Raw genomic sequence first — 17,116 nt, 5'->3', positions numbered from 1 at the left:
AAAATTTCGAGGTGTATTCATTATTTAATGCATTGTATAGTGTGCGGCACATGTTAATAACCCAAAACACAGATACGTGTCTTATCCAAAAGATATTGCGAATAGAAAACCTCCAACGTGGGTTGAGATCCAAATCTTTGGAAAAATAATATAAAGAACCAAATCTTTATTATTGCTTTTATAAATCGTCTGCCATCTGAGCCGTACGTTTGATGCCACGCGCCAACGTTGTCTTATTAACAACTTCGGCTAGAACTAGAAGAGCAAATGCAATTTTACTTTGACCAAAGTTTATAGTTTATAAATGCGAAGACGAAAACCCTAATTTGATCTCTGTCGTGGTTGTCTCGTTAACAAGAGTTTTGTTTGGTTGAAATCTCCATAAGAGCAACAAAATCAAACAGAGATTCTTATCTGTGATCTTCACTTTAACACCAAAGAAGGTACGATTCAAGTTCCATAAAGCTTTTGATCTGATTCCCTCTTAGATTAGCTTCTATTGATTGTTCCGTCTAATAATAAACTTCCAATCAAATCCGCTCAGATTTGACTCCTGTTCGTATTTATTTATTTTTAATTTGTAGTTTTCTTGTGAAAATGGATGATTGTTGGCAATTTTAACTGCAATGAACTTCAAAATCCTTTTTTTTTTGTTGGTTAACGAAACATTTCAATGATTTGATGTGGTTTCAGTTTTCTTCGTGTTGTAATCATGTCGAGAAAGATGCTTATCGATGGAGAGGTGAACAATTCTACTGAAGAAGAGGCGGCACAGTACGATTATGATCTGTTTGTTATTGGGGCTGGAAGTGGTGGCGTTCGTGCCTCCAGAACTTCAGCTGGACTCGGAGCCAAGGTAAAACATCTTGGTTCTTAATCTCTGTCGTATCCAATTAACTCAGTGGGTTTCTTGAAAAATTCGGCTGGTTTTTTGGAAAAAAGGTTGAGTCAACTGGTTTGTTTTGGTTTAGTATGTTTTCATATACGATTTTTAAGAATTTAAATGTTTGTGGTTGATATAAAGTGAGATTTTATGATTGTAGTGTCGTTGTGGCTAAATGTTGATTAAAACTAGATTCCATAGTGCACTAACCCTTATGGAAATTTGCAAGGTTGCAATTTGTGAGCTTCCGTTCCATCCGATTAGCTCAGACGTCGTTGGAGGAGTTGGTGGAACGTAAGTTTTTTATTTTCTCATCTTGTTATGTGTTACTGGCAATTGATGTTTGCTATGGATTGTGAGTCATCATTAGGATTATAATTAACTTATTTTTATTTTTTTATCGAGTTGGATCTCATCTGGAGTTGGAAGTATCATTATCTTAAAGTTGCAAAAGGAGACATTATGACACCAACATTTTTACTTAAACTTTCCGAGGGGTTTGATCTACATATGTTGTTGAAACCTTTTTTTGTTTTCTTTTCCCATATTACCCTGGGAGTTTTTTCTAGTCATGGATATCACAATGTATATTCCTTCTTGGGCTAATTGTAAAACATTTTGTAATTTAAAAAATTAAGTAATATGGATTTGTGTCAACGATACTCACCCTCATGTCATTATAATAGTATGTGTGGCCGGAATCCGGTGTACGGCTACAATGGACTTGATCGCACTGATTCGAAGTCGTTCCTAGCACCTCCCTCCCTGTGGTGGCATGGTACCTGCCAAAACCACTCCGACACTCAAATTAGTTCAGTAGAGGAACAATCCCAAAGTCTTCTTAATGTGCTCCACCTCAATCTCCCCAGCCAGATCCCTTCCAATAGTGCTTACTATGCTATTTATCCCCCTTAGCCCTTTCTAGGGTTTCCCCCTCTATAGGCTATAATCATGGAATCCCTGTTAATTCTGCGGGGTTGTTTACCTAATAGGGATCCTCTGGTTCGATCATGCTTATTTGCAAAGATTCACTCTGGGATTTCCGGGATTGGCGTGCACGCAACAGTTTTACGGTTATTGTATAACCTGGCTTGCCCTGCTTGGCAGATCTGATTGGGCTCATTACGACTTGGCCTGCCCTGCTTGGCAGATATGTTTAAATTTAATGCTATGTTTCAGTAAGTTTGAATGATGAAATCCTTCATTTCAAATAGTGGTTCATACAATTGTTGCTGTGTAATAAACATCAAATTCATTATAGATTTTTATTGAAATGACTTATAATTGGTTGTTGTTAATTATTGTGATTTTGATAGGGTGTAACGTTTGTTTCAATGATCTTTGAATCGTTCATGACGCAATTAACATCCATTTGGTTATGATGTTATTGATGTTTGTTATTGTAGGTGTGTTCTTCGTGGTTGTGTTCCTAAAAAGATTTTGGTCTATGGAGCATCTTTTGCTGGTGAATTTGAGGTGAGATATTAGTCTACATTAGAAGTTTGTGTTGAACATTGTTGGAGTGAAGAATTCTTCCATATCACTTTATTTGGAACCAAGTTCTTGGGGATTAGCTTTTATTAGTTTATTGCGATGCATATATAGCCTAGTGAAATCCAAAGTGTCCAATAATGACCCTGGCGAAACCTAGATGTTATTTATTTATTTCATAAATTTTTTTAACAAATAAATGTAATGTAGAAAAATAATTCTTATTTGGAAGGTTTAAAACCCAAAAATGTATTGGCTTTAGGTACCTAATTAGAAGACTGAATCAAAATTTACTTCGATGAACATAAATGTATAATTTGTTATCATCAAAGCCCAGAAATTTTGGGTCAGCTGAACAAATCATGTACATCCATTCAATTATAGTTAGGGTCAGGTCTTTTGTTAATTGAAGGTGTTCATATTTTTGTTCACTACCTTAATCCATGTGCTTTTTGGTCTTCCTTACGTTTTCTTAGAACTTTCAACTTGCATCTTTCTTTTAACCGGGGGCTGTCACTGGCCTTATTGCACATGACCAAACCATGTGATTCGACTTTCTCGTACTTTATCACCTATTTGGAATAATAAGTTTGCACTTTACTTGCTATATCTTTATTCTACTTATTCTAAAGCCCTAGGACTTTTAAGCATCTCTTTAGACTTCGACTTTTAAATTGACTCCCTTTCCAGTCTTCAACTAACACAGGCCATCTGCCAATTAACAGAGGTCAAAATGAGCTTTGTTCAATCTGCTTTTTATTGATCAGAATTGGTATATAAATACAATAGGTAGAATACCAGAAAGTTTGTTACAGATCCTGTAAGTTAGAGTCTGTTACAGACTAATTCCTACGCTTGATAACTACAGCTAATAAACTTTTGAATAACACAAACAAATAGCTAAAACTAAGGAGATCAATTATTCCTCTATTACCAATAACATACACTAATGGACTTGCTCTTTGGATATGGGAAGTTACTTCTTCTATAGCTCTAGCAAACATATATGGGCTCAAATTTGATCCCTGATGCAAACCAATTGTAACCGGGAACCTATTGTCTCCTCACCATTTACTCCCACACTAGTTATGCATGTCCATAACTATGTCAATATGTTTACTTGGAACTCATTCTCTCCATTATGCACTAAATTAACTTTCTAGGCACATTGTCAAATATTTTATCTACAAGTCCTTAAAAACCATGTGGAGATTCGACTTCATTCTTTAAACTTACCCCCATTTGTGTCATGTCAATCATGGGTTTGTTGTGTTTTTGGGGGAAAGGATTTAAAGAATTCCAAGGGATTTATATATATATATATATATATATTGAGATTTTTTCGTGGCATTGGGTTTGTAATTTAGTCTATTTGTAGCTGCCTGTATTGGTCTGGTTGTTGCCTTGCTTGTAACGTGTTTGCTTGCTGGTTTCCTCGACACCCCCATGTTTATTTGATAAAGTTTTTACTTGCCAAAAAGAAATAAATAAAGAAAGAAAGAAAGATTGCCTCGATGGTTGATCTCCCTAAAAATCAAATTGGTTATCTGCCATCTTTGTTTTTGTCTTAATCTTTGCTCCATCACTCTTCTCCTTAATTTCATAGTGACTCATAAGTTTGATGCCCCGAGCTCGTATGTCTCCTTTCTTTTTATAGATAGGTACTACAGTATTTTCTTCAATTCATTCATTATCCTACATATCTTCAAAATATTGTTGTTCAAAAACTTAATTGGATAAGTCAATTCAATACTTCCCATGTATCTCCATATGTCTACTTGGACATCTGATCTTAAACCCCTACGTGTCTTCAGCTTTACGTGGGAAGTGAAAAATATTGTTCATAGTGACTCATATTGTTTTCACCTCTGGTATTCGAAAAGAGACAGTTGTATGGGGGAATGTAAACAAGTACATTATGATGATCTCATCCCTTAAAATGGCAAAGCTGGTTCCAGTTATCTGATTCAGGCACTATACATCTCCATGGCTCACATCTCGGTATATGGCGTGCTTTCCTGTGGATGTGTGTGAGTTACATGATGAAAGATGTTACTGAAGACCCAAGAGTACTGCAATAGATATGACCAACTCAAGTTTCCTACCTATATGATAGAATCAATGTCCTATTTTCATGGTGTATCCTTGTATTATATGCATCACTCTCTTCTATTGTAATTGGAGCTGGTTGTCTTTTCCACATAAGCTTTTCTGGAAAAGAGCATCAGAATTAAGATAAATTCAGTTTATATGGTTCAAATTTTTGTTTTACAGTGTGCAATCTATTAATTTAGTCATGGGTTCTTATTTTGCAGGATGCAAAAAATTATGGCTGGGAACTGAATGAGAAAATTGACTTCAACTGGCAAAAGCTCTTGCATAATAAGGTTAGTATTAATTCATATGTTTCTTTTTGTGCATATGATTATCATTCAAACCCCTCTTAAATTTCTAATCGGCTATATACACTCAATGCCTGTCTTCTGATAAGTAATGAATTTAAGAAAGTCATAATAAACATCATGCTTCATCAGGGAAGAATAAATTCAAGCAGCCAAACATTGTTTGCTGAGACTATAGCTGATCTCAAAATTTCCTCTTTGTTGATAGATTCATAGGCCTGTATGTGGGGCATACTTGGTTTTATCTCATAACCTTTAGCCTACACATGTGCTTGTCATATTTTAATTTTTTGGCTAAAGTTAATGAGATAGGTAGAACTTATACCCCAAGATTCTTCTACCTTGTTCTCTTATCTTCTTTCAATTTATACTCTACTATTTATTTCCCTATTTCTGAGCTCACTCTTTAATAAGAGAATTGCCCAATGATGAATTTCTCTGGCTGTTTGCACAAAGCTGGAATCGTGTTCATCAATTATTTACATTTGTTTTCTATTGACACTGCAGACCCAGGAAATAACCAGATTAAATGGGATTTACAAGAGGATGTTGGTGAATGCCGGGGTTAAAATGTTTGAAGGTGTGGGGAAGGTTGTTGGACCGCATGAAGTTGAGTTGACTCAACTAGATGGCACTAAACTACACTTTTCTGCAAAGCATATTTTGATCTCAACTGGAAGTAGGGCACAACGTCCAGATGTTCCTGGGCAGGTATATTTTGCACCAATATTCTTTTAGTTTATCCTATACGGTGAGCTAAATTGGCTCAGTGTTAATCTAATTCTCAATGCACTAATAAAGCACATCGAGATTGATTATCTCTTTGTCCATGACAGTGTTGCTAGAGGATCACTATAAGTTCTTTGCCCCTTGTACAGATCACCTCAATGATTTCTTCACCAAGGGCTTATGATGTTCCTGATCCATGTGATCGTAGGAATGTTTGTCATCAATTTATGATGAATAAAATGACCAAAGCCCAAAGGATATATATTTGATCCCACTCAAGTCTAAACTTCTATAATAATAGTGATTAACGAGCCACGTACTCATCTTCAACTCCTAGAGGCCCTTCAAAATTGTTTTTGAAAATTTTAAAACCTTGAAGAATATCTTTAATCTCTGCTCCCATGTGGTTTACCACTTCAACAAGCCTGGAAAAATCCTAATTATCTGACATTGCTCATTCTTGAGACACCACCAATGCCAACTAGATAAGGGTGCCTGAAAACTACCATCAATATTTAACTTTAATCACCCTACAAGCCTTCCACTCTGTATTCCATTTTCTGGTAGCTTGATCTCCTGGAAAACTTTCCAAATTAGTACCCAATCCACTATTAAAGCTCCTAATAGTATTGCAAGTGTCCCGAACTGAGGATCTCTGAAAGAGTCTTCTCTCTCTTTCCCAAATAATAAATAGTATTTTTTTGTACTTTTTTAAACTTTTAACCTCCAAGCTCTCCTGCAGTAGGATTATAGAATTGATTTTGCAAGCATTTGGCCATCTTTTACATTTGTAGCATCTTTTGGGAACCTGGTGCAATCTTAAATTCTTAAAAGTGATACATAGCTTGGAACTATTGCTTGTTGCGTGAGAAATTCTATAGTGTTTTCAAAGGTGTTTGAGGCATATGTCTCAAGGCACACCTCAATATGAGGCACACCAAAAAACATATTGAGGCATCCAAACACTCGAGGCATTGATAAGAAAACTTTATAAAGTGTAAAAAAGGCATATGCCTTAGTTGAGGCATGACAAAGGCGTACATTTTTTTTTTTTTTTGCTAAGGTATAAGGCATTGCTGTAAAATAGTAATTCCTTTTTTTAAGTTATTTTTATTTCTATCTACATCTATGTTTACCATACTACTATATATGTGTAAGTCAGAAATTTATGCTTTAATTTAAAAAAAAAAAAAAAAAAAAACTATTTTGATGCATTTTCTATAACTGTGATTTGATTTTGATTTTGTACTGCCGTGGTGCCATTTCCTCTTTTTTAAAATTCCAATTACTTACATATTTTGTATTATTTATTAAAAGATTTCATGTGCACGAGGCTTGTGCCTTATGCCTCAAGGAATTGGAGATCTTAATGCCATGCCTCACGTCTCAACGTTTGAAAAAATTGGTCTATACTCTGTATTAAGGCTAGTGTTATACTAGGGCTGTCAACGGATAACTATCCGATCGGATAGTGCTATATCCGAATTCGAATCCGAAAATAAATAATACTATCCGAATTCGAATTCGAATCCGATCGGATATCCCTAACAAACATTCGAATTCGAATCCGAAAAATATATCGGATATCCGATAATATCCGATTCGATAAAATATCCGACGAAACCCACATATTTGTTTGAAAATCACTCCGACCAGTTCAGATCAGAGAGAGAGAGAGAGAGAGAGTATGTATCTGCATGCTCGCCGGCCGGGGAAGACTTGTCGGAGTTCGCATAGTTGAAACGATGAAACCCACAGATTTGTCCGAAAAATCACTCCAACCGGTTCAGATCGGATCGGAGAGAGAGAGAGAGAGAGAGAGAGAGAGAGAGAGAGAGAGAGAGAGAGAGAGAGAGAGAATACATACCTGATGCTCGCCGGCCGGAGAAGATAGTGGTCGAAGTTCGATCGAAACCCGCCGTGTCGTCTAGTTTTTTACGGCTTTAGCCATTAAGGTGGGTTAGATAGAGAAGACGAAGTTTTAAAAATAAATTTTCGTTATATGAAACGAATACATAACACATATATATACATATATAAAAGTTTTGTTGTAAAACATAAATACATGATATATGTATTGTTATCGGAGCGGATATTATCGAATCGGATATCGCAATATCCGAATTCGTATCCGAAACTCATTCGAATGTTAGAATGATATCCGAATCCGATATCCGATATCCGAAATTTTCGGATAATATCCGATTTTTCGAATTCAAATTCGGATTTCGGCTATCCATTGACACCCCTATGTTATACAACTGTTCATTTCATTGTTGTTTTCTTACTTTCTTATATGATGACTTTTAGGAGTTGGGTATTACCTCTGATGAGGCATTAAGCTTGGAGGAATTACCTAAAAGAGCTGTGATATTGGGAGGAGGGTATGTCATCGTTAATTCATTTTTTGTGAAGGATAATTATGCATCTGTATCTGTGCTCAGTGATTTCACCATTCTTTAAATCTCTCATATACAGGTACATTGCTGTTGAATTTGCATCAATATGGCGTGGAATGGGTGTTGCCGTTGACCTTTTCTTCAGAAAAGAGCTTCCTTTAAGGTTGCAGCTCTTGTATTAATAGATTTTCATTCTTGACTAGAAGCCAGATTGATTGATCTTCACAATTTTGTTTTATACTGTGTATTTAGTTTTTCTATTTGCATGCTCCCATGATTAGGATGAATGTTTTGGGTTTTTTTTTTTCTAGTTGTATTGTTCATAAAGGGTTTTGTTAACATGTGCCCTAAGAACATATTAAGCTGCATTAAATACACCTTGGAAATAAGCATTTGAGGGTATTTTGATTAAAAAGTTTTTTGAGGGCAGTTTTGGTATGGAAATCAAATCCCAATGTGTATTTATTGCAGCTTAATGTGTGCCTTTAGGGCACACGTTAACAAAACCCATTCATAAAATAGTTCCTTTATCTATCAAAAAGAAAAAATGTGTATGAAAAGTTCATTTCAGGAGAAATCTCTTGGATGAGAGATCGAGGGTGTCTCCCCTCTGAAGTGGCTTTATGAGGTTCATTTTGCTCCTAATGAGGAGGATGCCAATGTTTGGGGTAAATCTGACAAGGATGCTTATCTATGCATTCCTTCTATGAGTTGGCTGTTTCTGGTGGAACAGTCTCAAATGTAGTCTAATATTAAGAAACTTGGTTCCTCTAAGAGTGGAGGCTGTAATTTTTTTTTTTTTTGAAAAGTAGTGGAGGCTGTAATTTTGACCATGGGGTTGATCTAAATATTGTCCGTAGATCATCTTAACCATTGCAAAGTATAATATCACCATTTTTTTGACTGGCAACATATTTTATGTTTTGAAATTTTTGGTTAACAGTTACACGTGTTACAAATCATGTGAAACTTAATTGAATTTAATCGCCAAATTCCTGTATGTCAGTTATATATGCGACTCCATCTTGTACGTCATTTTATCTTTTTGTCTAAAAGGTCTTTGTGAAAAACCATCACTTGGTTATGATCTCTGTATGTCTACAATGCATTAGTGTTGATTATACTATTTTATTTTGAATCTTTTATTGCAGAGGCTTTGATGAAGAGATGAGGACGGTAGTTGCAAGAAATCTAGAAGGCAGGGGAATTAAATTGCACCCAGGGACAAGTTTGAAAGAGGTGTATTCTTTCTCCATTGGGATGACTGTACTCATGTAGTTCCGTTTCTTGTTTCCTTTGCTAATATTGCTTCATGATTTAGTTGATTAAAACAGAAGATGGCATACGAGTTCTCACAGACCATGGGGAAGAGTTGATAGCAGATGTTGTATTGTTCGCCACTGGTAATTTCCATCCTAATTCTCATAATAAGCTATTTCTGTCTCTCTCATTTATTACAACTGTTAGAAATATTTAGAGCGCTTAATTGCTGACCATCTTTGTTTGCACAATTCATTTGCCATTCAGTAGTTCTCCCATATGTCCAGGCACAAAGTAGTGGTTGCATATCAGAGCTCTTCTGTTCAGAACTTGAACAATTTTCAATTTGTTAAAAATTTACATATCACATACCTATTTTCAAAAATAAAATCCATTTCCTCTATTGTTTCAGATTTTTGGGGAATAATATTTAGTTGGTAGCATTAGTTCTTTGGTTCTTCAATCTTCTTATTGTCTACAATTCCAATTTCTGATTGACCTTTGATGGACTTTTTTGCTCAACATTCTTAGTAGCTTTACTTGCCAAAAATAGGCCTTGGGGCTCTTGCAATCATGGTTCAAAGTTTTGTGACATTTTGGAATGTTTTGACTGAAACTGGAACGAAACATTGAATGTTGTAGGAATGTTTCAAAATGTCTCAAATGTTTTGGTCGAGACCCTTTTTCAGTTCTTCTCCTAACCAAAATATTGCTTCAAAACGAGATTTAAATCTTCCTTGCAATATGACATTTTATTCTAAAAGTTTGATGTAACTATAATCATGTTTATCATTAAATTTTGTCACATTTCCATGATATACCAGTGTTCAGTGTCTTACCATTTAGGGCTCAACAGGAAATTCAACTCCAAATTTCTTTATATGTATTTCAGCGTAAATCACCTTTCATTTCACGAAATATTCATTGAAGAAGTAAATTTTGATAATAAAAAAATATCTAATTTCATGTATAAAAATGCAAGACATCAGTAGAAATATTTTGGAAGACAGTATATTTCGATTGAAATACTATTCATTCATTAATAGAAATGAATTAATGTTGGTTAGGAATCTATATATCATATTGTCTCTGAACAAGATTTTAAACCTTGCATGTGAGTATGCACCTACAATCATCCATAAACCAATTGGATATATTATTTATTTATTCAAATATATTTAATATTTTGTTTATTTAAGCAAATATTTTATATATTCAGGTGTATGTAGTTAATTTGACTTGAGCATTCTCATTTTCATGTATAATTTTATTGTTTTCTGCTGTTGGGCACACAAAGACTTTAGTCAAACATGTAGTGGAACACGATTTATCTTCATTCCTCACGTGATGTGATTATTTATTATAGTTTGATGACGTATGAGTGTGCTTTCATACCCGTTTTGTTATTTTGTATAGTCTCATGATATTTTCCTCTAAATTTCCATCACTTATTTCAATATTTCCATCATTTCATGAAAATCATATGAAGTTCTTCACTGGCTCCATTTCCAGGATGACTGAAATTGAACAAATCCAAAATTTAATACCTTGCTTGGGAAGTTATTCTTATGGTTACAACTTCCTTCTCTGGTTGCAGGTCGTATTCCTAGGACAAAGAGGTTGAACTTGGAAGCTGTAGGTGTTGAGCTTGATAATGTTGGAGCTGTAAAGGTTGCCTTTTTTTTTTTTTTCCTTCTTTTCATTTAATCTGCTCTGAATTCTTAAATTGTTTCTCTCAAGGTCGAAGTAGATTTAATGGTGTGGGATTTCTTTGTTGATGTTGACCAGAAATATATGTTCTGGGGTTTTAAATTCCTTATATGCTTAGACACCCTCACAAACATTTGCTTACAGGTAGACGAGTACTCTCGTACCAACATCCCCAGTATATGGGCTGTCGGTGATGTTACAAACCGAATTAATCTTACTCCAGTTGCCTTGATGGAGGGAACCTGCTTTTCGGTATGTGAATTCTCTGAAATTTTTTGTTTTTTTACCAACATTGAGCTCACCACAAATTTTCTTATTTATTTGTTTTTTTCCCCATCAAATTGGGAAATATTTAATTTCTAATTGATCTAAAATATTTTTTCCCTTGCCTGCAGAAAACTGTTTTTGGCGGGATACCTAGTAAACCAGACTACAAAGATGTACCCTGTGCTGTGTTCTGGTAACAAAGTTCCCCTGTTTAATGCAGAGCTTTCTTTTGTGTGCTGTTTTATTTAGAAACCATGTAGAGTTAACAACATAAATATTTCTGAGGCCAATTACATTTCTTTACAGACTGAACATTTTATTTTCATTAAAATCTGTACAATCATTTGAAGTAAGGAGAAATGTAGGCAGAACCTATCAATCAAAAAAGAAGAAGAAGAACCTCATGTTCATGGTTGTGTTATGACCCCCACCCCCCACCTCTTCTTCTTGCCCCTCCAAATTTTCAATTAAATGCTACCTAAATATGATCGTAAAATAAAAACACCTTTATCCTCCTCGTCCTCAAAGCCTTATCCAAAAATTTGGGGTCAGCTGCACAAATCCTTCTTCCACTTGATTTTTTCTAGAGGCCATGTCTTCTTTTAATTCAAGTGTGTTCATATCCACTTTAACTACCTCAACTTACTCCCTTTTTGAACTTCCTCTCTTCTAATTAGGGCTGTAATCTGCCTTCATTGCACATGATCAAAAGCAATATATTATGAATATATTACTCTTATATATCATTAAAAATCGAAAGAGGCTGATACTTATTGAAACAGACCGGGACAAACTTTATTGTTCCACTCTGGTGACACGCAATACCAATAAGTCTCAGCTAACACATACCAAAACAAAAAGAAGTTTTAAATCATGGGTGTTTATCTAAAAGTCTAGAATCTAGCAGCTACCTCCTTGGTGAGGTGGTAAAGTCGCAGACCAGGGATCAAAACCCTACCTTCACCAATATTTAGGTGACACGGACATAGCAAGCCCTAAAACCATGTTGCAATTGTCTGGATATACGGACACAGTCACCCATTTTCTGATTTCTTGGACATATTAGTAATTTATTCCTAAATATTTAAAAATAAAATGTTATAATACTTTAATGTAGTATGTAATAATTTGTTCATTTAAGCAATTGTTTTAAATTGGAGGTGTATGTAGTTAATGGGACATTATCGTTTTCACTTTTATGTGCTGAATGTTGTTGTTTTTGGCCATCAAGCTCTAAGATACATAATACACCAAAGCATGTTGGAATACTATTGATCATCAATCCCACACTCCAATAGGTTGTTTATTGTTGTTTGATGATTTATGAGTTTGTTTTCTTATCTATTTTATCTTTTCCTGCAATTGCAATAAAAAGTTTCTTAATATTTGCAGCATTTCCACAACACTTCGATGATAATTGTATTTATTTTCATGCTGATCGAAATATTACCATGAATTTTTTTCATTTCCAGGCTGACCAAAATAAACAAGGAAACCAAAATTTAATAGCTTTCTTTTATTTATTTATTTTGTACAGATAGCCACAAAATTTGTTTGTATATATGAATATTCCTTTGTTTGTAATACTTTCTTATGTTTACTAACAATAGCCGCAGAATATATTTTTTTAACATTTTGTTTTGCTAAGCTTTTAAATGAAGAAGTGAGCTAACGATTGCAAAAAAAAAAATTTAACTAGTTGTGCTGAAATTTTACTCTTATTGTTGGCAGTATACCACCCCTTTCTGTAGTGGGCCTCAGCGAACAACAAGCTATTGAACAGACAAAGGGTGACATTTTGATTTTCACATCAACTTTCAATCCAATGAAGAACACTATATCTGGGTAAGTTTAGTAGTTTAGAAACATCAATCATTTGAAAAGTAAGCTTTTTTTATGATTCATTAATTAAAATTGAATGCGGGTACGGATGTCAACTATAGAGTTATTGTGGAGATCTTGAAATCGTTTATGAAATTCCCATTAACCTGAAAGAATAGAGGACAGCTTAGCTACCTGAAAGAATAGAGGACAGCTTAGCTACCTTCTTCAGGTACTTGGATAAGATTTAATGTGAAGAATCCACATTAATATTTCCTTGGACCTATTCATCTTTCTATTGATTCCAACATGGGGAATCTGATGATGTTTAGTGCTCAATGTTCCACATCAAAGTACTTCTTACAGGCAATCCAAACCGAGTTTCCCGCAATTAATACAAAATAATGTGTGTGATACCAAGAAAATGAAAGAGTCCATTATTTTAATCAAATTAGCTGTCACTGATTCTAAACCTAATCTATGAGTCAAGTGCCATAAGTGAGTACCAAATGGTGTGAGAGAATTGAGTGCCAAATCCGGGAGACAAAGCATACATGAATTCACTTGCATATCCTCATGCATGTAGGGTTCCCCATCTTTCATAATCAATTCTTTGAGAAATCCCTAACATTAATTCCAATTACATGTATTTATTTTAGATGGTTCATATTGTTATGTCAACTTTGACTTCAATAAGGCAATACTTGATCCACGTCTCGAACAATATCACATATCACATCATTCATTCTTCACATTCCATGCTTCAACAACTTGTTCGTCTTTTATTTTCTATTAAAAAGACAAACCTGCATTAGCAAAAACTTGATGGTTGGGCATATTCCCTATGTTTGGCATCCAATCTTTTATTCTTTTCTTTAAGCTGCATTCTATCCTTAAAAGAGCTGTGAGCTTTGTTGTGCCCAGCAAAACTTGAAAGCATGGTTCTGCTCATCTATCTTTTAGTTTTTCTCACTTTCGCTTTAACAAAGGACAGGTGAGCTATCTCGCTCCAAAGGTTGAAAATGGTTTCATCCTTCCTAGGCCTAAATGTTTGCTGAGGGGGGTTAGTGTGTGGATTTATTCATGTGCTTTGGTGATTACATTTGATAGCATCTTAACAGAACTAAGTTCAAAATTAGAGGGTACCATTTATCATTGAACAGATCCTAAGATAATGATTAGAACACTGTTTATTAATTCTCAACCTTTTTAGGTCTCAATCTGGTTGTACTGACATTGTAATTTCTGATATGCATTTCTCACTTCTCATATAGAGGTGATGCTTTTAAGTTTATAACCGCTCATATGTTGTTCATTTTCTTGTTCTTTCAGAAGGCAAGAGAAGACAATGATGAAGCTTGTTGTTGATGCTGAGACAGATAAAGTTCTTGGGGCATCCATGAGTGGCCCAGATGCAGCTGAAATCATGCAGGTATGTGTATTGTAAAATGTAATGGCTTCAAAATCTGTTCTCACACATCTTGTGCCCTCTTGTCGGCTTTGTTTCTCGATGAACTTGACTTGGGAGAACATCTAATCCCTGGTCACTGATAGAGCACTAATGGAAGAAATCTGGCGACAAAAGCAGTCAATAAGCATGTAATAGTTGGTTACCCTATAGAAATAAGTGGCTAGTGACCATATTATCTTATCCTTTAATGACAGATGAAAACTAATTTGAATTTCATTACAAAATCTAATTGTAGTTTCCAGTAACAATTTCACTTTTTGTCCAAATATGACATTAATGAATTTTCACCTTTTTCTCACTTTCTTTTTCTTCTCTCTTTTCTGTTGTTTGATTTTGGTATATTAATTTGGGTGTTGTTCTTCACAGGGAATTGCTGTTGCACTCAAGTGTGGAGCCACCAAGGCACAATTCGACAGCACGGTAAGCAAAAATTCGTCTCAACCTTCTGTCTTTGCAAAGTTACTGGACATAAGACTTCCTCTCCAACGAGTAGCTTCAGTAAATCAATTGACAGACCCTTAGTCCAAGTTTCAACTATTTGGGTTGGATATGGGATTTTATTTTGACATTCCATTCTTTCTAGGGCCATGCCTTGAGTCAACATGCGTCCAATTTTTTTTGTTTTTGTTTTTGTTTTTGAGTACTAAGTTGGTTTTTTTAAATAATCTATACAGGTTGGCATCCACCCTTCAGCTGCGGAGGAGTTCGTAACAATGCGCTCAGTTACTAGGCGTGTTCCTGCAGGTAGTAAACCAAAGACAAATCTTTGAAGAGGGATTAAAAACTCAAAAGTCAGAAGGGAGACATTTCTCTTAGCTCAGGTGGTGTTTTTACATGCCTCCAATGCAAATAAATGGAAGAATAGCATATATGATCTATAATTCCTATAACAATGTTCAAGAGTTTTTATTTTTAATTATTGGCATAAAAATAAAATATAGCCAAAAATTAGTACTGTTTGATGTTAATGTAGTATTTATACGATTTAATTAAAAACAATTACAAATACAATGTTGTCAGCAGAAATGTATTCTCGTCATTTTTATGATCTTCTAGTTTTCAGTCCTGATTAAACAAACACCTCAATCATGTGACTAATAAGAGTTGCAATGTCATCCACTATTTCATTTTAGTAGAAAGAGTTTTATTCATGTGGATGTCAATCAAGAATCCCATGGAATTCACCATTTTTTCCATTCTTTCTTTTCTATAACCTAATGTATTCTTGTTATATCATCTGACCCGTCTTCTGCCTAACAAACCCATGATACAACAACCATAGCTCATCAATCAAGTAAGAAAATGACTCTTGGAGATTTTGGGTTTGTTGTACCTATGGTCCAATCAGAATTTAGAATTCAAGGGATCACTTTTGATGATTTTGTCTTTAGATGGAATTCTGTTTGTAATCATTGATGCTTTTGCTTTTCTTTTGTGTAGCCTTTGCGAGGCTTTCTCGGCCTCTTGTAATCTTTCCCCTCTTTTTTCAATATATTCTTATCAAAAAAAAAAATTAGAGGATTTTGGGGGTGAAGATCAAAGTCCCAGTGCAAATAAGGCATATATATGTAAAAACCTGTGTCAAAGAACAGTGGTAATTAATGTAACATCCAAGCCCAATAGATAGATATGGCCGTGTTCCAGTAATTTTTATAATAAAAACACGTGAGAGTGATGATAACTATTGCAAAAGTACTTTTGAACCACATGATTTCGTTTGGTTTATACAAATTATAAAAAAATTTAATGAATTATAAATTTAAATGTATATTGTTTCTCTATTGACGGACAAAGAAAATCATTTTCCTTGATCATCCTTCCCGCATCACAGATAGCATTTTACTTGCTTTTAAAGGAGTAAAACTTCAAAGTGGACACTAATATTTGACAAAAGAAAAACCATATGGGAAGATTACCCTTTTGTATCATATCATTAAACATCTTCAAAGCCTTTCTCTATACACATCTATACCTATAGAATTTAAGCTCTTCCCTCCAGAGACTTAAAAAGTGAAGACCTTTTTGCACCATATGGGTTTCTAAACCCAGGTAATTCGTATCAACACTCAAGACTTTAACCAACATAGCAAAAAAATAAACCTATTTACAGCCAAGTCATGTGTAAATACTGTGTTTTTTTTCCCTACTTATGTTGTTCACGTGGTCGGCCTTCATTGGAGATTCCTAATGAATAAAGTCCTTTTTGCCTCGACGGTCATGACGAGAACCAATACTCTCCCACCACCACCAATAATGCATATGATATGTATGCCAACCTCCCTGGCAAAACATCAACTGAAGAGTACTCTCGTGGAAGCTACGAGTACAAAGAGTTCAACATGGGCTACAACAACAATTGGGCCAAGGACAAGAAACAAGCAAGGCATGAGTGACGCCAGGTTCCTAGAGAATGGCAAGTACTCTTACAACTTGAATAATGAGGATTCATATTGTAATGAGTACCAGCCAATGAGGGGTTTGGAACATCAAAAGGGGTGGATTTTGATGAACAAATATTACTATGGTGACAGTGATAATGCATATGGGTTCAATAACTCCAGGGAGGAGCCCCAGTATCCAGAAGAGGGGGAAACCCAGGATGGATACATAACCATAATTAAGTTTGGTCTATAATTATCATTTACAAAACAAAGAACATTGGGGATTACATGGCTGTGGGTAG

The 17,116-nt window shown here is 34.9% G+C and overlaps 1 protein-coding gene across 1 annotated transcript; it reads left to right on the top strand.

Annotated features, from left to right (window-relative positions):
• The first annotated feature begins 212 nt into the window (after positions 1–212).
• Positions 213–15,459, top strand: LOC147401982 (glutathione-disulfide reductase). Its single transcript, XM_086443486.1, has 17 exons — positions 213–443; positions 694–856; positions 1,113–1,177; positions 2,290–2,359; positions 4,690–4,761; positions 5,284–5,487; positions 7,816–7,889; positions 7,984–8,067; positions 9,056–9,143; positions 9,226–9,307; positions 10,762–10,835; positions 11,019–11,126; positions 11,270–11,334; positions 12,873–12,986; positions 14,295–14,394; positions 14,800–14,853; positions 15,108–15,459. Exons 2-17 carry the CDS (start codon positions 713–715, stop codon positions 15,201–15,203), a joined length of 1,494 nt encoding a protein of 497 aa, XP_086299612.1. The 5' UTR covers positions 213–443; positions 694–712; the 3' UTR covers positions 15,204–15,459.
• Positions 15,460–17,116: the final 1,657 nt, after the last annotated feature.

This window comes from Akebia trifoliata, chromosome 5 (assembly GCF_017979445.1).
Source record: "Akebia trifoliata isolate Shusen 1 chromosome 5, ASM1797944v1, whole genome shotgun sequence".
NCBI lineage: Eukaryota > Viridiplantae > Streptophyta > Magnoliopsida > Ranunculales > Lardizabalaceae > Akebia > Akebia trifoliata.
Note: the sequence above shows the minus strand (reverse complement) of the source record. Positions and strands in the feature narration are given on the sequence as shown.

Bases quoted from the DNA above. Each gene is read 5' to 3' on its own strand.
- LOC147401982 (XM_086443486.1), top strand. From the start codon at position 713: ATGTCGAGAAAGATGCTTATCGATGGAGAGGTGAACAATTCTACTGAA. The intron at 7,890-7,983 runs GTATGTCATCGT...TCTCATATACAG, and splicing joins GCTGTGATATTGGGAGGAGG to GTACATTGCTGTTGAATTTG. The intron at 11,127-11,269 runs GTATGTGAATTC...CCTTGCCTGCAG, and splicing joins TGGAGGGAACCTGCTTTTCG to AAAACTGTTTTTGGCGGGAT.